The sequence below is a fragment of the Typopeltis vanoorti genome, chromosome 5 (genome assembly GCF_054136105.1).
Source record: "Typopeltis vanoorti isolate ZY-2024b chromosome 5, IOZ_Tvanoo_1.0, whole genome shotgun sequence".
Taxonomy (NCBI): domain Eukaryota; kingdom Metazoa; phylum Arthropoda; class Arachnida; order Uropygi; family Thelyphonidae; genus Typopeltis; species Typopeltis vanoorti.
Window position 1 is genome coordinate 41,408,383 of NC_143553.1, and position 26,464 is coordinate 41,434,846.

A 26,464-nucleotide genomic window follows, 5' to 3' on the forward strand; every position below is an offset into this window, starting at 1 on the left:
AACTCTACGAGAGCACACAGAGAACGTGCCATAAAATTACTCACCTGAGTTTGATAAGGCTTAGAAATGAAAGATTACTATAGATGAGATATTATAAGATAATAAATTACAAAGCTCAGTTGGACTGTTACATGAACATAAAACACAGGAGAGGGGAAAAAATTAAAACGGCCTTCTTGTACCACACACCACATTTCCAGAAAAGTATTTCATAAATTAGGAAGGATGGAACCTTCTTAATTCATTACGACAGTAAAGGTTTCTTTTGCACAAACGGCGAACTATGCTACAGATAATACAATTATCTCTACAAATTTATATATATATATATATATTGTATTATCTGTAGAGTTTTGAGTTTCACTGCGCTCGACATATAATATCCCGAATCTATCACGTTATCAACATGGTTATTTGCTTTTGTACCCTTTAAAAATTTTTCTTATCCTCTTGAAATGTATGTGACCTGGTCTATGCAGAATATTTGATGTGTGATCTAATCAGGACCTCATACAATGCAATGGAAAAACCACATTCTTGTCTCTGCTAGTCAATATCCTTTTCACTTTTGAAGCTCTTTTTTGTCATCTTTGCAATGGATCCCCTGAACTTCAGCTCCTTATGTGTTATAGTAAAATCCCTCTGCTCTTCCACCAATGTACCAGCTCATTTGCCCACTTTTTCAGCCTATTCAGATATACTGAAGAGCCAGTACATATGACTCCTAATAATTTTCCAGTATTGAATCTTATCTTCGGCCTTGATAATGCTCCACTATGGAATTCTTTAATATCTGTCACATTGTCAGTCCACTCTACTTGTCAAATATCTAAACCCATTTGCTGCAACTTAAATATCGGCTTCTCACATGGCAATCTGCCAAATACTTTTGGGTAATCTAAAAAAAAAACAGTATGTGCAATTCCACTCATCCTTCATGTTATACTTGATTAGAAAATCCGATCAAATTACTAAAACAAGACAAATCATAATCAAACTCAAGCTGACTAACCATAAATTATTTCACCCCATATATCTATTCACTGAAGAAATGCAACTGCACTCTGTTTAGTGCTTCCATTTTACTACCACCACCTTTATACAATTACACTGTGCACTCTTAGACTTCATTTGTAACTCTCAATAAATAACCAGCTCTGTTTCATATCACACTCCCAAAACAAGTTATGTAGCTTTACACTGTATACTGAAATATCAGTATGTTTTATCAGTCAGTTTTAATAATTCATTTGTTTTGCCTTTTTATGGCATCAAGTTAATTATATATATAAAATCATAAATAGCTAGTGTCTATCTGATATAATTACTTTTTATTCATCATCATCATTCAATGTGCATGCACATTGAATGATGATATTCTTTACACAAAGCAGAAACACATGGAAACATGTCACCTGTCTTGTTTGACAAGGAAATGAAACTTTTATTACACTGACATAGCAAAAATTACAAATACAATGCAGAGGATAATTGCAATGCTGAAATGAATACACACGTAAGGATAAATGAGCCATTTTGCCTCTCTATATAGCCTTGATATTACTTCACCTGGACTATTGTGCACATTGGGTCTCTCTCTTTGTTTCCAAGGTGATGCAGATACAGTGGAAAACGTGCAAAGGAGAGTGGAATGTTAATGATGATATTGTACTGTGGAATGTAGATTATGTGCATTCAGATGGAGAATTTGTGATGCAAACACTAGTGAACAGGAGAAAGAAGTGATACCTTTTAAACTTTTGAAAAGGTTATACAGGATACTGATCGATGGAATTTTTCATTTTATAGAAGGTAGGAAAAGAACATGAGGGCATCTATGGAAGTTGAGAGCGAATGCAATCAGGGAAGAGGTAACAGCTCGATTTTTCTTTCTCACAGCAATGTGTAATTGGATCGATTGCCTTCAGAAGTCATGGGTGCAAGCAGTGTGAATATTTTTTTTTTTAAAGTATGATAGCTTATGTGGCCTCTCTTGATGAGTCCAACTTCTCGGAGTCCCTCTGGTTAGCATAATAGTAATATAAATTGGAACAAAGTTGGTTAGCCATGTAGATAATGTTGCTACTCTCCAGCCATAAAATAGGATATAGGTGTGAATATTTATGATTACATGGGAGATGATCATTGCCTGGTGGAAATCACCACTGTTTTGGGGCCTGAAGTGGCTTGAAAAAATTCAGTGTTTAATCTCTAAAAGCAAAACTTCCAGATTATCTAACCCTCAGGACACCTGTGAGTTGTAAACCCATAATCAGAGCTCTGCATGTTATTAAATGTTGAAACCGTCTATAATGATATGCATTCTGATGTTTGATTATTCCAGTGTGAGAGATTAAACATGTCTGTTCAAAACCAATGTTATCATCATTGGCTTTGGGCAGACATGTTTCAAGCACAGAGGTAAAGTTAAGAATGTGGAAGCAGCATATCTCAAACACGTGATCTGACTTATTTCTGTTGAGATAAATCAACTTGCCTTAAATTTAATCATTATCTCCCAAAAAAATAACAAAGATCATGAAAATGGTTATCTGGTGTACATAACAATTGAAATTGTCTTCAAGTTCATAGCTTTTGCATAACTAGATAAGAATTTGTCAATAGGGACAGATGGAATATCTGTCCGTTTGTTAAAGGAATGTTCAGCTGAATTGGCTAGGCATTTCACACATTTGTATAACTTGAGTCTCAGTTCAGGAATGTATGTTAGTTCCATTGCACAAGGGTGGTGCAAAAACCGATGTGTCTAACTACTGACCTATTAATATCTCTGGTGTGGTAGTGAAGATTTTAGAGAAGTTGGTAAGAACTCGCATACAGAAATGGGTAGACAAGCATTCTATACTCTGCAAGGAACGGCATGGGTTTACTAAAGGAAGGTCATGTTTTAGCAATTTGCTCATATTTTATAACAATGTTACGGCCAAGTTGGATAAAAGAAATGGACACACTGTGATAATGTTGGATTTTTCTAAGGCATTTGATAGGATACCACATGATAGACTGTTGTGTAAACTGGAGAATATGGGATCGGAACATAATCTATTGACTTGGATCAGGGGATGGTTGACAGACAGATATCAAAAAGTGATATACAGTGGGTGTGAATCTGCCAGATTTAAGGTAACCAGTGGTGTACCTCAGGATTCAGTCCTTGGGCCATTATTGTTCAATCTATACATTAATGACATCAAGCAGGGTCTATCATCAGATTTCCAATTGTTTACTGATGATGCGAAGATAGGCAGGACAATCAGGGATGCTACTGATATTCAGCAATTACAAAATGATTTGAATAGACTGAAAATCTGGGCAAACGAAAATGGCTGTCAGTTTAATGTTAGTAAGTGTAAAATTATGCACGTTGGCGTGATTAGAGTTCCAGCGGCATATTATATTAGTGGGGTTATGCTACAAGAAACTGATGAGGCAAGAGATCTTGGTGTATTGGTGGATAAGAATTTAAAGTTATTGCAAATACAACTCAGAGGATAATTGCTATGTTGAAGCGAATCTTGACATGTAAGGATAAGGAAGTAATTTTGCCTCTTTATAAGGCTTTGATAAGACCACACTTGGATTACTGTGTGCAGATTTGGACTCCCGGGTTCCAAGGGGATAAAGAAGCTGTGGAAAGGGTGCAAAGAAGAGTTACAAAGATTATATCCGGATTATGGGATTATGAGGACAGATTGTGAGCATGTGGATTACAGACTCTGGTTAACAGAAGAAAGAGAGGTGATATGATAGAGGTCTGTAAACTTTTGAATGAGTGTTATAGCATTTCAAATGATGAAATTTTTCCTTATATGGAAGGTGGGGAGAGAACACGGGGGCATCCATGGAAGTTAAGGTTGTTCTCAGTCAAGAAAGGGTTAAGAGCTAGGTTTTTCTCCCAGAGAGCAGTGAGTGAGTGGAATAATTTGCCCTTATGGGTAGTGAGTGCATCTAGTGTAAATGAATTCAAGGGAAGGTATGATAGCTGGGTTGGGTAATTTACGGCCTCCCTTGGTGTCTCAGATAATAATAAAGTAATATTGCATTTTTTTTTAGAACATTCCACATAATATAATGTAAGAACAGCCAGCAAATGTTTCCCAGTTCATTGGAGGCTGAGAAATATGAATCTAGACCAGTAGTGAAAACATGATCAACAGAAATCTCTTATGTACTCGTCAGTTACAAACTGCCATCAGTTTAATGCTGCAGTTTTTTTCCCTACTTTGATACAGTAATAGTTACATGGCAAAAATCAGCATTTATTTCTTTCACAATCTTTATTTATTAAATGTCATTAAAAATAAAATTTTGCTAATTTTATTTTCAACTCAAGTTTTCAAAAACAGCAAATAAAGAGTTACTGATTTTTAATTCTTGGTGAAAAGTTGAATGCATATTTTGTTCAAATAAAAACTCTGAGCAGTAATATGTAGATATATGAAAGTGATTCAGTATGTATGTGCAGGAGTATGAAGTGAAATCATTAAGTATTTCTTTAACTTGTTCTTCACATAGCAATAATAAAAAGGCATTTCTTTTTAAAGCAATTATGGTAATTGAGAAATATGACTTTAAAAAGCTGTGTAGCAACAGATGAAGACACATCAGGAACTTTGATTACGTGGAACAATGATCTAGAGAGCATGTTGTGCTTCCAGGACCAAAGACAAAATCTGAATCCCTCCCTGATCATGATTTCTTGAAATATGTCCAACATAGAAAATAACCATGAAAAAGGTTCATTGTCCACAAATGAACAACTTCCTTACACTGCTGTGCTACTGATATGGAAGGTTAATCCAGACAAATAAAAGAAATGATTAAAATGTATAGTACAGAATCATGGGGATAAAAAAATCTGATCATGGGTAGCAACTGAAACATAAGTGAAACTACAAGAAATGTATACATGAGGAGAAGGCTTATTAATAATATGAAATTATCATAAAATATGTTATGATATTTTGGACTGCACCTAAAAATCCATCAGTGATGTACAATAAACAAATTAAAAAACGTGAAATATACAACAGAGGAGTTCATATTCATGACAAGCTGGCATGAATATGACTAGTTTATACCTGAACAGTGACAATGTTATTAAGAAAAAAAAAATTATGGTTACTGAAAATTAATTTCTCAGACTTCTGGTAACATGAGACAATTACCTTATTTAGATTTATTCAATGCAGTAAGGTCCTGGAGCTATCTTTAAACAAATGTTCATATTTAAATGTTTCAATGGATTAAGCATAGTACTGAAGTCTCTTCTATACTTAAATTGCCAGTCTGTCCAAAATACAAAACCAAATCAGAGATGATGATGAAAGTTTATCTTTGGTAGTTGGAAAACCTAAACTGTCAAACCATTCAGAATTCTAGTGATTGGTTTGGAGATACCAGAGACAGAGAACTTATGTTCAATAGTGAAGTTATAAGAGATCAGAATGCAGGAGTCTATAATGTGTTAAACCTATTTAATTTCATGACCCATTTAATAGTGCTCAATTCTTGCTGTAAACATAAATTAGAAAATAAATATCATGAGCTATGTTGAGTAAGGTGTTGATGTTCCTATATCTTTGGTATCTAAAAACCAATTGCTTGAATCTTGAAGAAATATAAAGTTTTTCCCTATCAACACACTGTTTTTTAAAATCCACAAAAGATAATTTTACCAGTCTTTGCTACAAGTTTACTAAATGTCTTGAGAATGCCCATTTTTTTATAAACAAACTGGTTGCTCAACAGAGAAAAGACTTCAAGATTGCCAATACTATATCTGTCACTGGAAATCTCATAAGTCCAGTACACATAGCATGCTTAAATCCATATAAGCCATTTTAAATATGAATGTTTATTTAAAGAAGGCTGCAAAGTCTTATGTGTTGATCTACTCTAAATAGGAATAGTTGTTTCTTCTTACCAAAAGTATGAGCAGTTTTTAATTCTCAATAAATGTAAGTAAATTTTTAACAACATTATGTCACTATTCCGGTATAAACTAGTCGGATGTTAGTTCAAACCTTCATCTCTTGCCATGAACATGAAATCCATTGCTGTATGTCCTACCTTTTTTTGAATTTGTCTATTGTATTGTATCAGTGATGGACTGTTACACTCAGTTTGAAATGTCTGATGTATTTAATTGTAATTTCATATTATCAGTCACCTTCTTTCTTTTGTTGGAATCAACTGTCATGATTATTTTTTGAAGAGTCATCTTGAAGCATAAACCACTAGAATATTTTCAGTAAAAAATAAAAATTAATTTCAATTGTCATTTAAATTCAACTTACTGTGAAAATTAAGAGTAATAATTGTCTTGGAAGATAACAAAAGATTAAAAACGATTTCTTTTAATACATCAATTTAAATCTATTATTTTATCTCTTTCAAATATAACTGCATCTTAAACTGAAATGGGTTGAAAAATTCAGAAAGAGCTGTGCTCATCTGCCATAACATACTGCTTTTGCAATGCACTTATTCTGTTTATACAAATTTGATAAGCTGAAAGCATGTATTTAAATCTAATCACAGCTTTATTTTAGTAATACACTTTAATGTATACAGAAATTACAATCTGCAAAATGATTTAAAAGTTTGATATCTTTTACCCACTAAAGTTATTTCCTTTCAAAAAAGTTATGAAATATTCAAAGTCAAAGAATAGTAATCAATGCATTAAAATGTTTGTCCCCAAAATTCACATTACAGAATTATAATCCTTTTGCTGAAGAGTTGATTTTATAATATAAGATTACTAATTGTTACTTGTTTATAATTTGACCATTACATAACAATGAACAATCCCACTAACTCATAATTCTGCAACCTCTATTGTGTGCTAATGATACAAAACAATGTATCATTAGCACACATTATCGAACTCAAGCATCAAACTATAGGCCTATCTGTGTGTCAGGTGTTGTGGTTAAGTTGTTGGAGAAGCTTGAGAACTAGGATCCAGAGTTGGGTTGATAACAATGGTATTATCTTTGATGGACAGCATGGATTTCCTAAAGGGAGGTCATGTTTTAGTAATCTACTTACTTGTTACAATAAAGTGACTGCTTCCTTGGACAGAGGAAAAGGATACACAGTAATATACTTGGATTTCGCAAAGGCTTTTAATAGAGTACCTCATGATAGGTTGACAGTCAAACTAGAGCAGATGGGGTTGGATATTAGATTGGTGCATTGGATTGGAGATTGGCTATCTGATAGGTATCAACAAGTCGTGTATGGGGGAGCAATATCCAGGAAAAGGAAAGTCACTAGTGGAGTGCCTCAGGGGTCTGTTTTAGGTCCATTACTGTTTACCTTGTATATTAATGATATAGGTGAAGATTTCGATGGAGATATTCAGTTGTTTGCAGATGATGCAAAGTTGGAATGAACCATGAAGTGTAGTGAAGATGTTGTGGCCTTACAGGAAGATTTGAATAGATTGAGTGATTGGGCACGGAAATGTGCATTCAATGTTGCAAAATGTAAGGTTTTAAAATTTGGAAAACAAAGATGGGATGCAGAATTTATGCTTGGTCAGAATATATTGTTGGAAGTAGAGGAAATAAGAGATCTGGGGGTGATAGTGGATAAGGATCTAAAATTTAGGGGACACATCGCCAAAATTGTGAAGACAACACAAAGGCTTCTGGGAATGATGTGGAGGACACTGACGTGTAGAAGTAGGGAGATTCTTGTTCCATTGTATAAGGCTTTGATTAGGGCACACATGGACTATTGTGCCCAGATTTGGTCATCAGGTTTTCAGAAGGATGAAGAGATGTTGGAAAGGGTCCAAAGGAGACTGACAAAGGTAGTTTCTGACCTCTGGAATGTCGAATATGAGGAAAGATTGAGAAGATGTAATTTGCAGTCTGGTGGACAGGAGGAAGAGGGGAGATATGATAGAGACCTACAAGTTGGTAAGGAGTTGTTATAGGATCAATGCTGGAGAAGTTTTACAGAGAACAGTGGGAGATCAGGGGAGAACCAGAGGTCATCCCTGGAAACTGTATAAAGAGGGTGTGAGTAGGGGAGTGAGAGGCAGGTTTTTTTCGTGCAGAGTTGTGAATGATTGGAATGCCTTGCCTGAGAATGTGGTATCTGCAAAGAGTTTGAATGTGTTTAAAACATGGTATGATGAGCTGTGTGTGTGATAAAAGGACCTCCCAGGTGAGTCTTTGACTCCATGAGGTCTTGGGGTGGTAATAATAATAATGTTTTGTGTATTTTTTATTAGCTACTTTATTTTTAAAAAATTCAGACGGTTTTTCCTTCCTTTTTTCCCAGCTATTGTAATGAGATGGGAGAAGGTTCTTGACTGATTATGGATGAACTGACCATTATTGATAACATATAGAGTAAAGAATACATAAATTTAATTTGGTATTAATCGCTACAATGAAAATATAACAATCATTTAATAGATGTTTCCAGTGATAAATTGCTTTAAAAAATTTAATACTGGTTAAAATTGATACCCAGTCAAACAGAGATAGCAAGTTACAGGCTAGTTATTATTTCTCAAGTGTTTCTTAGTACTCTACTTTCATTTTATAATAAAGTGACAGCTGTGTTAGGTATGGGCAGTGACTACATAACTTAAGCTGTCTGGGAATGAGTAATAACAAATATCATAGAACAGTGTACAGGGGAAAACAGCCAAAGAAAACGAAGATCACAACAAGGTGAGCCACAGAAACCAGTCAATAGATTACTGCTCTTAATTTGTATATTAATGTTAAGGGTGATTTTGAAGAGGGGGGGAGGGATATAGTCTGATGATAACATTAGAAAGAAAACTAAGAAATGACTGACATCACTTCAGAATGACTTAAGATTAGTAGTGTGAGCAGATGAAAATGGTGCCAATTTAATGTTTCAATATGCATTGTGGACTCTGAAGTGATTGCAAGCTGCACATCATACCAGTGGAACACACTCAGGTGTTGAGAATAATACTGAGATGAGAAATAGGTTTGACACTGGACAAAAAAATTCAGGGGATAGGAAATATTACAGAACTAGTAAAGATAATGAAAAGAATAGCTCCTATTTTAAGAAAGATGAGTATGGATAAGGAAGTTACTGTCACTCATCCAAAAGGTTTTGATTTGACTGCATCTGGAGTGTGTGGAAGCAGATAATTAAGATGATATCAGATTTATAAAATGCTGAATATGAAGAAATGTGGAGTATAGAGGTTGGCCAAAAATAAATTCAATAAAGACGTACGTTTGTAAAGGGATTTTTTCCTCTTATAGCTAGTGGTGAGGGGAATTGGGTACATTGATGTTGAGTCTTAAAGGGAAATAACATAGGCAGTGGTATGAGATAATAGCTATAATATTAAGTCCATTAATAGTGTGTTCCTGTTTTGTTTAAAAATATAAGTATAAAGCATCATAAGAAAATGTGATTTCTTTTCTTCAGTTCTTGATTTTGTGATCATATATATATGAATGACCACAACTGGTCATTCTGATCTAAATTTTTTTTTTTTTTTAAATAAAATAATTAATGCTATACATTTAAAGCAAACATTTTTTCCAAAACAGTATAATCAGTTATACATTAAGAACAAAGAAATGAGTATCAATATCACACAATAGAAGCAGATAATTTTGATAAAATAAAAAAAATGGTGTTAATCTCTACAATGAGAACATGACCCTGAATATTATTTTAGGAAAACAGTTAACAGCTTTAAAATTTACAAACAGTATTTATCACAAAAACATTTTCTGAACTTTTTTTTTAAATTTGATATATCACAATGAAATGCATTGAAAAGATCTAATTTTTTCTTAAGGATTAAGTGAGTCCTAGGACAGTTGACAACCTTCTGCAATATTAACTAAAATTTTACTCTATAAAATGAGAGCATCAAAGGCCCTGAATTTTTTTTTATGATACATCATTGTATCATAAAAATTTATGCCAAAAAATTACAAAAAGTATGTTTGGGATTTACACAAGAAAATAGCTATTTTTGGTTATCCTTTAAGAATTTAAAGTGAACAGATTACAAAACAGAACAATCCTAGATAACCATTTTAAAAATCCACAGAACTGTGCATGTTCAGCATGTTTTTTCAGCAACCAATATATAAGAAATAAACTGCCCCTCTTTTATGTGTGTGTGTTGGAAGACATGGATTGCAAAGAATAAATCTAGAAAATGATCACAGAGTAGTATTGCAGGATCCCTGTATAATCATGAAAATGGCACCACAAAAATTATATGCTTATACATATGATTTTAATAATAATTACCAATTTAGCGCAGTTTGTAAAGTGCTGTAATTAATTAAAAGAAAAGTAAACGTTGTTCTTTTTTGTCTTATAACAGCAATTCAGTTTTGAAATAAAAATATTAGTTTTAAAAAAACAAAAAATAATGCAACTCTAATTAGAAAAAAAAAATTGAGGCAAAAATTTCAGTGCATCTGGCAATTTTTCAATTCATTAACGAAAAATGATTATGTTGCAATCTGAATATACTGAAAAGAATAATGAAATCACATACTGACAACATAACATGCTGCATGGATATGTGGCATTTTCGTGTCTAACTTAATTATCACTTTTGGTTAAAATTCGGTAACATTTTAATTCTGAAATATCTTAAATAATGAGATGTTTGGTCTATTAAACCATAACTATTTGATATATTTCATTTGTTATATTCACAGGCAATTTATCAAACATACAAACATTAAAATTAAAGCATCAGTATTTGATAAATATTTGGAAGAAATAAAATATGGGTGTTCCTGTAATACATGTACACAACATCTTAGTTTTATTATAAAACAATATTTTAAGATGGTTAACATTAATTACACAATATTTTTAGCTATCTCTAAGATACATATATTCATTGAATGTACTGGCGTTGCCACTGAAATATAATTGGCATAGAAGACATTGACTGACCTTTGTCCTGAGGCAAAGATGTGGGAGGAGTATCCCGTACAATCCCATCAACGAGAGGTCGGTTACGCGACTTTCTTGCAATGGCAGTGAGACGGCTGGTACTCAGGTGACTGTGAACAGGATTGCTGCGGGTCCGCGTGCTGTAGTGGACCTGGTGAGAGACAGTTGCCGTGAGTAACTCTCCAGCAATCGATCAAAGTGCACGGCTTGTTTGTCTACTGCTACAAAGCGTCACGACATTGCTGCCGGCCACAAACTCCAACACTATATTACTACTACTACTATTATTATTATTCCTATTATTTTAAATCTAAGACCGATTGATGTGCTACTACACTGTATCCATGGGTGCAAGAATCGCATATTTTTTCGATGTGAATTCGCTGGGAACAACGCTGCACACAAGGCAAAGACATTTCCTGTGCAGCCCGTAAGCCAACCTGTCAATGTACGCCTAGCAACAAACGTTAAGGCCGGTAGCAGAGAGCTATGTCAACTCGGGGAGTTGCCGTCTTTCTCATCGCACTGTCGTCGTTGATGCTGTCAAGCGAAAACCCACATCTGTTGCCATGGTGAAAGCATGTGTGGGGGAAGACCTTCGAGCGCATGCACAAGCACTACCGCACTGGCCAGAGTTAAAGGGGGATCCCGTGAAAGCAAACTGTGGCCGATTGGATGCCTGACTGACGCTTATACTAGGACGCCGAGTTGTGCGTGCGTTAACACCAACCAGGAATGCGGGCAAACTGGCTCACAACATTACTTGGATTATATTAGCTCGAGTTATTCAATTGCTTTCTAAACCAGCTATCTATCAGACATATGTTACTGGGCAATCCCGAAAACTACGCATTAAACTAAGTACTTTAGGTTATGCTAATCTCACAAAAAAAGTTAATTTCTACTCAAGAGAAGAAAATAAAAGTAAAGAATGAAAGAACACTTACAATATATTATTAAGAATACTACCCAGTCATAATTAAAATGCACATTTTTCTTTCAAGATCTCATTTTCACTTAAGTTATTTTTGTGTACATAACAATAATACTTTTAGGGTTACATTTCATTGTCTATATTTACATGAATATTTTAATATCCAAAGAGAGACGGAATGCGGCAGAAAATTGTTCATATCAAGCTTTAACTTATACATTTACAATTAAATGACTCCTTTTTTGGGGGGGGGGAGAAAAACTATGAATGTTCATTAAAAGACAATATTTATTAAAGGAAAAACATATTTTCTCGATGTTTAATGATGAGAGATAAAATATTTTTAACAAGATAAACTAACGTCTGCTCTAAGAAACCGAAATTTCTGAAACTCACAGGTTATGTATCTTGCTCCATCTTTCCCATAATACATTTTGGTATTTCACAAGCAGTGGAATATGTGGTGTTTAAAATAATATAAGATATCTTCCGTTTTTTTCGTCTTTTATTTGAACTTTATCTTCATGGAAAACTATCAAGTTCAAAACACTATTTGCTTTAGATGGATCTTCTTCATCTGCGTACTAAAGATGGAGAAGATCCATACATTGCCATTTTCAGAAATTTGATTCCTTAGGTCAAATGGTAGTTTGACTTGTTGGATTGAAACATATCTTTCACTAAATACTTATTGAATGAATTTACCAAGCTGAAGCTTTTTTTTTTTTTGTTTAAGTTCGCTTCAGATATCTGGAAAGAAAGAAATCTAGAAGACAGTTAATAGTTCCCAAAACGCTGTACATGGCATACTTAAATAAAATAACGTTCCAGTATTCCACAAGCTGTTTTGCAAACATTAGGTCTCCGTACAAGCAACAAATAAATACTTACTCGTAGTTCAACTAAAAGTTTCATTTCGGAGCTGACTTTTCTTTCATTCTAGTGTCGTTATCTTTCATTACTCGTAACGTAAAGTATATTCCAAGTAAAAACCGTTGTTATAAATATGAGAAAAAAAAACAACAACCGACCTCTGTCCTTTTTTTTTTCCCTCAAGAGGGAGTAGGTGGCACTCTTCAGCCCTTATTTTTTTTGAAAATCAATTGACGGGCGGTCTCCAACTTTGTCATCACCAGAAGAAAAGTGTGTTTTCTAGTGACACAAGAATACCGCAGACAACTGCCGTTCTCCATGTTTCAAACCTCAACAGTAAAATATTTGTTTTCGACGATCGCTGTTCGGGGTTTAGGAGTAAAAACTAGATATAATAAAGGAACATTACACGTGTGGCATTGCTGTTTTAACTAACACTACATTCTAATTCGCATTTACAAATGGAAATTCAGTATTCTGATTTGCAATGTCTAACATTCATTACTGTAAAGCGTCTATCAAGTAACGAGGAACGTAGGTTCCCTTGAGCAGGAGGAAACGTTTTTTTTTTAATTACCCCCCCCTGCATTATCCTAAGCCGTATTAAAAAAGCCCATAATCTTCAAATGTTTTTTATTCCCTCTATTTGCAGACCGCGTTTTATTTTATTTTAATAAAATCTGTCATTAACTGTAAAATGTTTCTACCAGCTGATTTAGAAAATCACACTGTACAGTGGCAAATTGCTTAAAGATGGATGGGGGGGGGGGTGACGTATCAAGAACTTATGAGACAATATTAAAATTCTCCTACATGGTATTATTACAAGCTGAAAATTGATATTAATATTCATATGACTGCAGGAAAGTAACAACACAATATACAGGTATGTATTTTATATTTATATAAAAACACATAGCTAGTTTCGTCCTTGTATAAATAAACATTAATATTTTCTGTTGATTCTTCCTTCCGGCATTACTCATAAGCATATTCTTTATATGCTGACAAAGTATACATTCACTCGAACTACTATTAAGCATGCTGAAAGCATATATAAGTATTTTGAGTTTGATTTAAAATTTTATTGGGGCTGATCCCAAATTCGAGACTTGAATTTGTTTTCATTTATCTTTTCCCAATTTTGAATCCCTGAACTAAGACTCATGTCTCTCTCCTGTAAAATGACTGTTACTAATGTAACAGATATTCAACACAATGGCAAAGTGAAAGCGATAAATGGTTATTTCGGTGTACTAAACACTGCGCAAACGAGCATACGACGGAGAAGGCATCTCCTTGATTTCATGTATTACCGGTTGGGGAGAGCCATATCTGTTTGGTTTTCTTTTTGTTGACGTATTCATAAATTGCGAAACCGGTGACAGCTGCTTCTGACTCATGACGTTTGGTAGAATACTGAACTTTCATTGGGAGCAAATGTTTTTTTTTTATATAATTTTAATAGAATTTAAATTAGAAGTTATAAAATTTTTAATTATTATAGTATATAATCCTAAGGTTAAATGCACTGAATGTCAAGTTTCAATCAACATATAATATTTAGACATGTGCGAAAGGCTCAAATTCGATTATTCTGTGTCCGTTATGTCAGCTATGAATTCTCTGGAATATAATATTCTCCACATTTCTGGCAATCTGAGAATACACCAAAACGGCTTCCAGGAGTACATTATATGTCCCCTAAAAGTGAATAGCTGGCAAAGAGGATAAACGGAAAATCATAGATCACGACAACTGCTATTTGAAAAACTCAATATATGAAGAAAAAGGGAGGAGATAAAAGAAATTTACCGCTTACCTCTACTTTTCTTGGTATTGTTTATACCAAGAAAAATTAGAGTTGCGTAGGCGATATTTGTAATGGAATAAATAATGTTTTATTACAAATATCGCCTACGCAGCCGTCAAGAAAGTAAGTTAACCCTATATACACAAATCTTTCCGACCACTGAATACGCTGCTCACATTTTGAGTGGTGCCTCCAGAAGTTTTTTCTAAAGATATTCGATTCGGTAAAGAGAGCAATTAGCTTGATTAATGATCTCAAAATTCACTCTTTCAAGCAAAGTTTCGGCTGCTTGCATTTTTGCAAATACAGTATTTCTATGTTCATTGTTCATCAGAATTGCCATTGGCAATTCCCTCACTCTCCTAAATCTGTTTAAACAAGCGTAACAGTTACAAACAGTATATATATATATATATATATATATATATATAAACTCGGAACAAAACTTTCTTCCTCGTCCATCATTCCTTTTACTACTGTCTTTGGGAACGCTCACTCCCATTTTAGGCGTTTCCTAAAGAGCTGTACAGTTCTTAACAAGTTTCTCCTTTCCTTCAACTAACTGATGTACTTATAAGCGGAACCACCTCTGGTGTATGGAATTATCATAAGAGATTACTCGACCTGCAATATGACATCGCATAACTGCTGATGTCCTCCGATTTATAATAATGGAACAACTAAATCGACAATTATTATTATATAAATAAAAATTTTATTTATGATTTAAAATTTTAATTTACTGACAGAATATTTTTAATGAGCACATTAAAAAGCAAATGGGGGGGGGATATCAGCTGGAAATGGCAGAAGCCACTAAAGCAATAAGACCACATTATGTTTGTTAATTGCCAGTTATTCTCGAAACAGGTTTACGGGATGATAAACCTTACTCATCTGCACGAGACTAATTAATTCGCCTTCATTTAAAAACTATACAAAACTCGAACTCAAATTTTCAATCAAAGGCAAACGTTGCATTTTCAATATTGCTCTTATGGAGGTGCAAATCAAGAGGGATGAAATGTTAACAAGCTATCTGAAAGCCTAGAGACTGTGCATTATGTGAAATACATAAGGGATGTGGTTCTAAAAAGCAACACTGCAAGAAATGAACGAAGAGTAAAGAATCCTTTATTTTGATGAGTCATTATTTGGGGGACGGGGAGAGAGTTCATCAACAGCAAATTGTTGTTTAAAGGCATTCATCCCCCAGGTAAGTTTGTTTATTTGAATATATTAAATCAAACCGTAGTGAATGCTAAGCACAACTATAGAAATTATAGCCTTCTGCTAATCAAACTAAATTAAATGTCATATGAACTGTTTTTTAATGTTAAAGAAGAACGGTAATATCAGAAACAATCAAAACACACAAACTGCAGGCAATCATAAAAAAGATGTATTTCATAATGGCATTTTTTTTTTTTTCATATTACCATTCATTGTCACAAGACGTCAGTTTTGGCATGTGTGCTTAAACCTATATTTTGGCATATAGGTGTAAGCAATTATTTTATCTAATTTTACCAAAAAAATTAATAAAAATAAAATACAAAATCCTTGCAAATTTGAAAGTTCTACAAATATGGCAATCAGTTCCAATTCAAAAATATTCAGGCATGTTTTTGGTTAGTATTCTTTCTACATTAAATTTTAATCAGTACTTTTCATATTCGATCATTTGACTTGGGGTTGATACAGAGGCAGCTCCATTTCTAATAGACTTTGCTGTTATATTGGTAAAAATTATAAGACATCTTTCAACTGAAGGTGAGTTAGCTAGTCTCGTATATGGGTAGCAGAATCTCTGGCAAAATGGGAAGAGCCACGCAATTAAAACAAAAACACATTTGATAGATTGGATTATGTTAACCCCTTAACATACAAAGACGTCTGCGACACGTCTTTTGTTTATTGCACCAAAATTGATTTTGAATTTTGGTTTCACATATAAATACAACCGAATATAGACACTAGACAATCTTTTGCCTATTTCCTTTCAGCCGAGAAAAGTTGCCAACGGCGTGTATCGACGTTGGCAACTTTTGCCGTTTGCACAAATTTTGATTTGCTGGATCAAAAGAATTTGATCCAGCAAATCACCCTCGCCCAAAAAATTGGCAGAAAAACGACCGCTTCTTTCTGATTTTTAATTGGAAGTGCAGTGGCATAATAATCTTAATATTTGGTCTTTTTAGATATATTAGATATAAACTATTTTAGATATAATTTTCTTACTAAGTAGATTCTATGTACTTAGTAAGTACATAGAATTCTGTCCTTATTGAAGTCCTCTTATAATAATAAAACTTATTTAATTAAAAAGTGTGTGTGAGAGAGAGAGTGGGGTTATGGAATCCTATATATTTGGAAACTTACTACCACGAATTAAAAATAGTAACTTTTTCATCACCATCAACAACCGCTCCAACAGAACTGTCATTATAAGTTCTGTTCCAGCTCAAATTCTTATTTCTAATCCAAACTGGTTTCCCCAAAACTTTCCGTGGCCCTCTTTTCCATCTTTATCGATCAGTTTTCATTTCATACATTCTTCCTGGTATTTTTTTAAAATTAATTCTCATATTTCTAACCTACTCCAAGAAGTTCACAAGCAATTATTAACATTTTCTAGTCACAAAACATTATTAATGTTTTGGAAGTAGAAAATCGCGACTTTTATTTCCATTTCTAGTATTCTACTTATGTATCTTTTGTTAGTCTTCATGTATCTGCGTATAAGACAAAATGAGTAAAAAAAGTAACTTTTATTAATCAAAAGCTTACACCTCAAAAGCTAACTATTTACACGGTTGCAAAAATAGTTACAAAAAACTATAGTCCAGTGAAATCCTCTTGATATTTTATAATTTAAACTTCCACCACTAGAAAGTACACTTCCTAATTACTTTTAGGTTCTCACTACTCTTCAAGACTTGCCCATTAAGTTTAAGATCGTTAACTCGTGCGTTTTCTGTCTGATTTAAAACTATGACCGCACTTTTCTTGCTATTAATCTGTAACTCAGCACTGTGTCACACTGTTCCATTTGTTCGGTTTATTCTTTAACATTTCTGCATATGCTAAATCACATCACCTGCAAACAGCTGTTTCTCCTTTCTGGTCGTTAATCGTATCTGGGGCATTTTCGCTGCCACAGCAATGACGATAAACTTCCGGCTCGCTGTCCATTATTAGGTGTAAACCACTCCGAATTATCAAATTTAGTCTTCCCACAGCTCTTACATGTAACATATATTCTTGATCTTAACTGTTCTCCTTTTCCTTTTACCAAATTGCCAGTGTCCCCTTAAAACAAAAACCATAGCAGTTGACCTCCCTTTTCTAAAACCAAGCTACTCTTAGATATTCCTCTGCTTAATTGTGCCATTATCCTTTTAAGAAATCTCGGCACGGAGACACGGTGTTATTTCTCTACAGTTACTCCATAACATATTTCAACCTTTTTAAATTTGGGACAATAATCCCTTTAGTCCAATCATCAGGTATATTTAGACTCCAGATCAGTCTAAATATGTCACACAACCATTTTATTTCGAATTACAGAAGTTCTGATCATTTCAACAGGCAAACCACCTGTCTCAGGGAATTTTACATTCTTCATCTTCCTTAATGCTTCTTCAACCTCTGCCAAACATATTCTCCTTTTCTGTCTCACATATTTATTTCAGTTTATTTCTCTTTGGCTTTCGTCTTTAACATAATTCTGAAATAATGTTGCCACATCATCCTTCTCTTCCAATGGTCTCAACATTATCTTCATTTATTACAAAACCTCATGGCTTCTTCTATTTTTTCTTAATACACACATTAATACAAACATTTTCTTGTTACTAATTTATGTATAAATTCAACTCGGTTTGTATCTTCTATTTTTTTTTGCATGGCTCTTTTTTCTGATCATAAAAAATTCTATCGCCATTGATCTATGCTTTATGAGCCTTTTGAAAGAATTTATTTTTTGACATAATACTTCGTTTTTCCATTTTTCCGTTCCACCAGAATTTTTCCTTTCTTTTTCTTCTTCCACTTGTTCTTCCGCGCGCATCTTCTGCTGTTCTTTTCGTTAGTGTTTATTATTTTATCTCAACGTTTTAACTAATGTATCCCTTGGTTAGGAAATAAAAAAGTATAAAAAAAGAGTATTGTTATATTTTTATATGTACATATTTATACACACAATACTTGTTAATATTTTTGCCATTCGAAATGCTGTAAATAATGATTCTAATAAAAAGTTACTATTCTTTGTACGTGGGAGTATTCAAGTTTCTTAATCTCAATAGCTAATTGTGGAAATATTTTTCATATTTTTTAAAGATGGTCACGTTATATGCTGAACTTAGAAGCGTTTTAATACAAATCGGGCACATTGTAGGAATACTTTACTACAGAAATAGTCAAGAATTTGTTGAACAGAAGCTTCCGTTGTGTGTGTGTGTGGCAAATTGCCTGAGTCTACGTACGCTGGTAGACTGACAATATTAAGACACCTTGCATAGTATGTAATTTACAGTGTAGAACAAGTATAGCTGCATGGCGTAGTGAATAAACAAATTCTGATTTTGGTCCGCTGATAACCACTGTAGAAATACCGCTGCTTGGTAAACGATCAGGGTGTAGTGCTCTCTCTCCGTTCAGGGAATTAAACTGGATCCATCTTCCTTTAAAATACTATAAACGCACTACAATATCTGAACATGCTAAAAAAAAATAATTTTTTCCTCTGCTTGTGAATGAAACATTTATGCAGAGTAATTACATTAATTACACTGTAATTAATGTAAGCAACAAACCAAGCTTTGCTTGAACTTTATGGGACATTTTGAAGCGTCATCATATCGCAGATTTCCTAAAATGCTCCGTTGCCATAAGTTAAACCCCGATTTAAAATCACGTGATTATTTTTTATGGGGAAAGCTCCTCACGAGTCAAATGTTCGCCATTAAGCAACAAGACACTGAGTCGTGAAAATGTTCAATCATGAATTAAGCCTTTTATCGCATAGTTGTTAACAAGCGTGTGCGTCGTTTTAAGCGGTGCAGGAGTATGAAGGCATACATATGGAATGTTTTTTCACGTTTATTATTTTTTTTTAATACTCAGGTGTTCTGAAAACGTGACTATTTAAATGCTTTTATCAAGTTTTTAATTTTAAAACATTAAACCAAATATGTCATCCTTTCGTCGACCACTGTATTTTTATGATTGTTAATTAAGTGTAACATCTGTTTGCGTGAATACGATCACAATTATATATATATAATTGTAATCGTATTTATACAGTTTTGGGTTTTCCATTTTTGTTTAAAAAGTATATACTCATACTAGACGGATGAGAAATATGGAGTTAACACCCAGGATTTAAATACAATTACTTGAATTTATAGTTATATCATTTCACATTTTTATGAAAAATATTAAGGTGTGGATGTTGGTCATGCGATATTGTTTTATATAACCCAATCGTAAAATGTTCTATTTCTAGAACTCGTGTTGCTTCTAAATATGAAACAGCATTTGCCTATTTAGGATGACAATGCTTAAAAAATATGTTGAAAATATTCATAAGTATCTGATGTTCAATGAGTAAAAGCGTTAGACATTTTCTGGATTTTGGCAAATATCACAAATCAAGAGTTCCGTTATAAAACTTCATTTCAAAATGAGCTCATCTGTATCATAGCGTATAATATATGAAAATATATATAATACTGTAAACAGTTTAAATAGTTAAATAATAGTTTAAATATATTCCAAGCATAACGAACGCAATAAAAAAGGGGAAATCGACAACAATAGAAAAGGGGGAATCACGTTCTACGAGAGAAAAAAAAATCGAGCACATCGCATAGAATTTTATTGATAAGACTAAATGGATTTTAATTATTATATTTAATAATTCAGTTGTGTGCTCGTTGAACTGCATTTCCTTCTTAAATACATTATGCATTTCATAAGAAATACAATTCTTATAAGTGAGAAAAGAAATAGTCAAGTATGGGTGTTGCAAGTTTTCGTCTATTTAAATGATTTCTGGCGTTTGAATTCTGATGAGAAGTGCAATTACTAAATAAAAGCATGCAATTCTGCAAAATAATTGACACCGCCATGGACAGATAAATAAAGAAATGAGTAAAAATTACTTCATATAACGGTCAGGAAATCCTAGCGCAGTCCACCCTCTTTTATCTAAAATGTTATGGATTTATGAGAGCAACGTTCTGGATGCAGCAGTATCAGATAATGGTCATAATGCTTTGCTTCTCTCTTTCTCTGTCCCTTCCCTTCCCCCCCCCCCACCCTCTCTCATGAACAACTCCCCTTGCGTAACTAACCAATGCTTCAGTTCCGCCACTAAGGTAGCGACTGCCAGGATGAAAGCGGCGTGACCTAATTCTGTTTTTCCACGGCGGCCAAGGAGAAGTCGGGCTATTTAAAGAGAACCTGTCCAACATTTCCTCTGCAAGCCCAACAGGAGCGTACGTCAGTTCGTTATGACGTCACGCTATCAACCTACAGGAATCCCTACAGACCAAGCTAGAACTACTGCACACATGATCCGAGAAAATGCACCAAGGAATAAAAGGGTGGGAAGATAAAGGTTGTTGGACGGTGTTTAGCACAAGAGGGAATAAATGTTTAACTATAGTACGCAGATATAATCGAAGGTCGTTAGCGAAACCATTTCTACAGTGTATGCAACTGACGGTGGATATGCACATCGATATTACTGTGCTCAGTGTGTAGTAATGTAAAATAGTCAGCACTTAACAAATCATAAGAGTTGTTTTATCTCTGGTTCAAATTTAGATAATACAAGGATATAAGTGCTTTGTTTTAACTGCTAGTTTAAAATTTGAGTGGCACATGATTTTCATCGCCCAATGTAAGATCGTTACTGTTATGGATGAGTGCTTGGGAGAAACAAAGTACCATGCTTGGTCTCTAGAATAGGCTTTCTGCCTGTCTAAATTCATAGCTTTATAACATTCCGTGGATGGGATGTCATAAATAAACAACATCTATCATTTAATTTAGAGATATTTAAGTTAAATTTCTATTCAGAGAATAAAAGCGGGAATCCAAAACCGTATTTCACAAATGATCAGCGTATAAATTGATATAAACGTACTGATTTAAAAGCAGTTTTTATAAAATAAAATTCAGGCACATTATTGTTATAAGTAAATCTCTATGGGAATTTTTAATTTATTGAAATTGAATTCGAGATTGAATCCCCTCCCCGTAAAACATGCAAATTGGACAGATAACACATGCAATTAAAGATACAGAAATACTATATAGTAGGTGGATCATGTAGTTATCCACAAGAAGAAAAAAAAAAAAAAAGGCGGGGGATGCCTGGGATTTTTAAGGCCCAGGCGCAAGTTTATTTTCTGCTTTTTTTTTTTCACTTCAGAGGACCCGGTAAGTTTTTTCTCCCAGCCCCATAGCTGTCGACACCTCTGCATGTAGTGCAACAGCGGCTTTTACAACGAGTCCTAGGACTATCATATAACAATAATAATGATGTTATATCTGCTATTTTTAATAATGTCACTTTACTAACAATTACCATTTAAATTATGTACAATTAACACCAACATTGTGTGTGAATCTGTACACTGCACTCTGAGAACGAAGAAAAACAACTCTCACATTAATCTATTTTAAAATGATATAAAAAATAAATGGGATGTATTAATACATTTTAGATCTCTCTCAATGGTGCCTGCTAATTCAAGTACTGAGAGAGAGAATAACAGGCAAATATATGCCGAGGAAGCGCCAACAATAAAAATACACAAAACATTGGATAATTTGAATTATAACATCTGAAGACAGAATAAGTAATGATTAACTATTATTAGGAAATTTCTACTCTAACAAAATATGAAGTGAAAAAGAAAAGTAAGGAAATAAATTTAAGGTGGAATTATTACAAGAAAATATCTAAATACTTTACCAAAAAGACAAAATGAAATTTCTTTTTTTAAAGTATAAGTTTAAAAACAAACATTAAACAACCAGCACATAAAACGTTAGAGGAAAACTGACTAGAAATTGTAAAACAAAATGGACACACTGATCTAATAATAAACAAAAATAAATAAGTACTATCTGTATTTTTTTAAAAAATAATAAGGGAAAATATGTGCAAATACATAAGTACATCAGTTATGGATCTTACGTGTGAATATTATTTTACTGTTAAGGTGAAAAAAAAATAAAAATATCAGAAATATTAAAACCAGGAAATACAGAAGAAATTGAAAACAATTTAACAGAATTAGTAACATCCAAACTGAGGATTGGAAATAAGCTGGAGTTGATAGAATTTAAGTGAAATTTCAAAAAATATGGAGGTAAAAAAATGAGTAAATAATTTCACACATGAGAAATTTAGTAAAACTAATTTTTAAGAAAATACATCCCCCAAAAAATTGTGAATAATTTTACAATGCCAAAAGAAAAAAGAAAAAAAAGAGGAATAAAGCTTTAACCTCAAACCAACTGCACAATAAATTTACTTCAAAAGTGCACACAAAAATTATTAAAGAAGAGTTAGAATTATTATAATTAGAATCATGATAAATAATACAAGTAAGAGGAGATCATGCAGTTGATGCTTTATTTGTTATAAACAATAATAGAAAAATCAATAAAGTATAGCAAACGAATGGATGTTAAGAATAGTATTAATCAATTTATAGCCAGATAGGGCAGAAACTTCCTTTCAAAATAAGACATGGTTTTTTGAAAATATAACCTTTGGCATCGCCTTGGCTTGCACCACTTAAGACATGGACTATTCTGTCCAGGAGACTGTATATTTACCTTTTATTACTGTTTTTAGGTTTCACTGGTCTGACTAATTCAAAATGTTGGTTCTCAAATTAGACTAGGTGGAAACCTGAACAAAGAAAATTCTGCTCAATACTAAAGCAATCCTATGTCAGAAAGTTAAATTTTTCATCAATGAACTCTCGGTAGGCATAATTAAACATCCATAATTTGATGTGCCTGATCAAAGCCTTTTCGGCTGTATATTGTAATGCTTTAATATTCTAAATTTTGAAACTAAGTTTCGATACTATCTGGCTCTATCAAGGGATTAACACTTTTCTTAAAGCCCATAATATAACTTGCAAACTTAAACCTTTTTGGTTCTATATTCTAATAACAATTCAACGTGTGTGTGTGCGTTTTCATTGACTTAGAAAAAGCTTTTGACAGATTACGGAACATTTTGCAAGTACTAGCATCAAACAATATTATACAGAAAATTATTGAAATGATTAAAGATATAAACTCACTCAAAAAATTAGTATATAATTAAACACCCTAATAGAAATATGCAGAAAATCCCTACAGAGAGAGAACTGAGAAAAAAAAAAGGCTTTTGAAATCGATCTTTACTTAATTTAATAACGGGTGAAATAAAAATTCATTGGAATAATTGAGCAAGAGTTTGCGGTTAGCAAGGGTGTGAGGACCAGATTTTTTGCTAGGAGAGAGAGGTGAATGAATGGAATAAGCTGCCAGGGTCCATTGTCGGTGCTATGACTGTGAATGAGTTCAAAGAAAAATATGATAGATATTGCAAGAACATTGGATAGTGCTTGGCATAATGCCTAAGGCATCCTTTGGTGAGTCTATGGACTCTATGGAGTTGTGTCATGATAGTAATAATACCATGGCAGATATTTTGACTATTTGCATGACAGCCCAACAGGAAATTCCTGGTAGCCAGCCCTGGCTTATGGTTTAAAACAAGCATGTAAACCAATCTTTACATAGCATAAAACAACTGCAATGTTATGTTCAAGCAGAAACAAAGTTAGTTACTGAATGTAATTTTTTTCTCCTTTCCAATTCTGGTGGGTACGTAGTGAATTGAAGTGGTAAGTGAGTGTTGAAGTGAAATGTTAGCAAGGGTTGAATTTGTGAGCTTAAAGTGAAGAAATATTTGCATAATACAGTATAGCTCTGTATAATGGTCTTCCTGAGATCAAAAATTACTGCATTAAAATGCAGGTAGTGCTGGGTAATAATGTAAATACAGAATTTCTGCCTTCTGTTAAATTCACAGTGGAATTCTTTCAGCCAGATGAAATTCAAAATTTAAAATTCATAAATATATAATAGGGGTGCTTAAGGGTCAAAGCTGTATAACTGAGAGGAGACCTCCACATAGCCTCTAAAGGAATGCGGAGAACCGACCAGGGCTTCTGACCTAATGTCCAATTCTCACCTTCTCGTGGTGCACCCTGTTGGGTGTCTACTTTGATACTGAACGAACGAGGATGGGCTGGCAATTTGGGATTTAGCCGACCAAATTGTATTCTTATTGGTTAAACCAAAATAAAAAATGATGGTACAACATGACAAAATTTCATGCCGGCTGGGGCGTCGCCCGGTTAAACAAGGCCCCCGTTGTTTTCGCCAGGGAACCAGGGCGAACAGCGAAAAGTCAGCTACTGGAACAAATCTGAAAACAAACCCCAACTCAACATCACCAGAGTTAAAGATCGGTACTATCAATGTAAGAAGCCTGAATGGCAAAGAAATGGAGTTAGCTGAGGAATTAGATAAGTACCAGATCGACATAATAGGGGTGACTGAAACAAAAAAGACCAAAACTGGTGAGATCTTTCTGAGCAATAAATACAAAATGTTATATTCAGGCAATGACAATCAAGGAAAAGAAGGAGTAGCCATAGTATTCAACACAAAATACGAGGCTAATCTTCTTGAATGGCAGTCAGTCTCAAGTAGAGTAATGTGGGCAAATATGAGAATGGGGAACTGGACAATGAGACTTATTTGTGCCTATGGTCCCACAGAAAGTTCTACTAAGGTAGAAGTGGAGGAATTTTTTGAGGCTTTAGAAAAAGCAACTGACACAATGAAAAAGGAAAAGTTGGTCCTTGTTGGGAATCTAAATAGTAGAGCAGGAAATGATTGTGAGACATACAAAAATATTTTGGGAAAATTTGAAGAAAAGAGCAAAGCTAATAATAATGGCAAATATCTGTTGGATTTCTGCTCAGGACATGGACTGGTTATTACTAACACCATGTTCCAACATAAAAATGCGCACAAATTCACATGGAGAGAAGAGGCAAGAAATAAGAAAAGTCTCATTGACTATGTTATTGTTGATAGTGATGTTTTCTCCCTGGTGCAGGACACCAGAGTGTACAGAGGATTTGAAATTGGAAGTGATCACTATTTAGTCTTGAGCAGGATAAAATTGAATTTCATATTGAAAAGAATAACATGTAAGAAAGTTTTAAAGCAAATAAAAGTTGAGCAGCTCTCAGATGTGAACTGTAGACTAAAATACAGAAATATTATTGAAAAGAAAATGAAAGAGTTTGAGAACAGGAATCAAACCTTGGAGATTCAGTGGCAAACTCTGAAGGAAACATTGATTGATTCTGCCAGAGAGGCATGTGGTAAGGTTGTGTGCAAGGATAAAAAAATCAGAACTCCCTGGTGGACACAGGAAGTTAAAGAGGCAGTGAAGGAAAAGAAGAAAGCATATCAAAAGTTCCTGGCAAATAAGTCAGCTTTTATTCTTACAGAATACAGAGACAAATGTAAGAAAGCTAAACAGTGTGTAAAACTAGCTAAACAAAAGTCATGGGAGGACTTTGGCAAGAATATAGAAAATAAATATCAAGAAGGTGGCAAAATATTCTGGAGGTTGTTGAAGAAGCTTAGGAATGGAGGAAAGAGTGCTGTAAAAGGAATTAGAGATGATAAAGGTGAAATGAAAACAGGAGAAAAAGATATCCTTGAAGTATGGAGTAATTACTTTGAAAAACTGCTAAATGAAA

General features: G+C 33.7%; 1 protein-coding gene across 1 annotated transcript in view; it reads right to left on the reverse strand.

The window, feature by feature from the left end:
* LOC150106336 (uncharacterized) overlaps nt 1-26,464 on the reverse strand; it is a 580,415-nt gene that overhangs the window by 195,426 nt on the left and 358,525 nt on the right. The window contains 1 exon segment of the mRNA XM_090393088.1: nt 10,972-11,122. Coding sequence (XP_090249214.1) covers nt 10,972-11,122 — 151 coding nt within the window.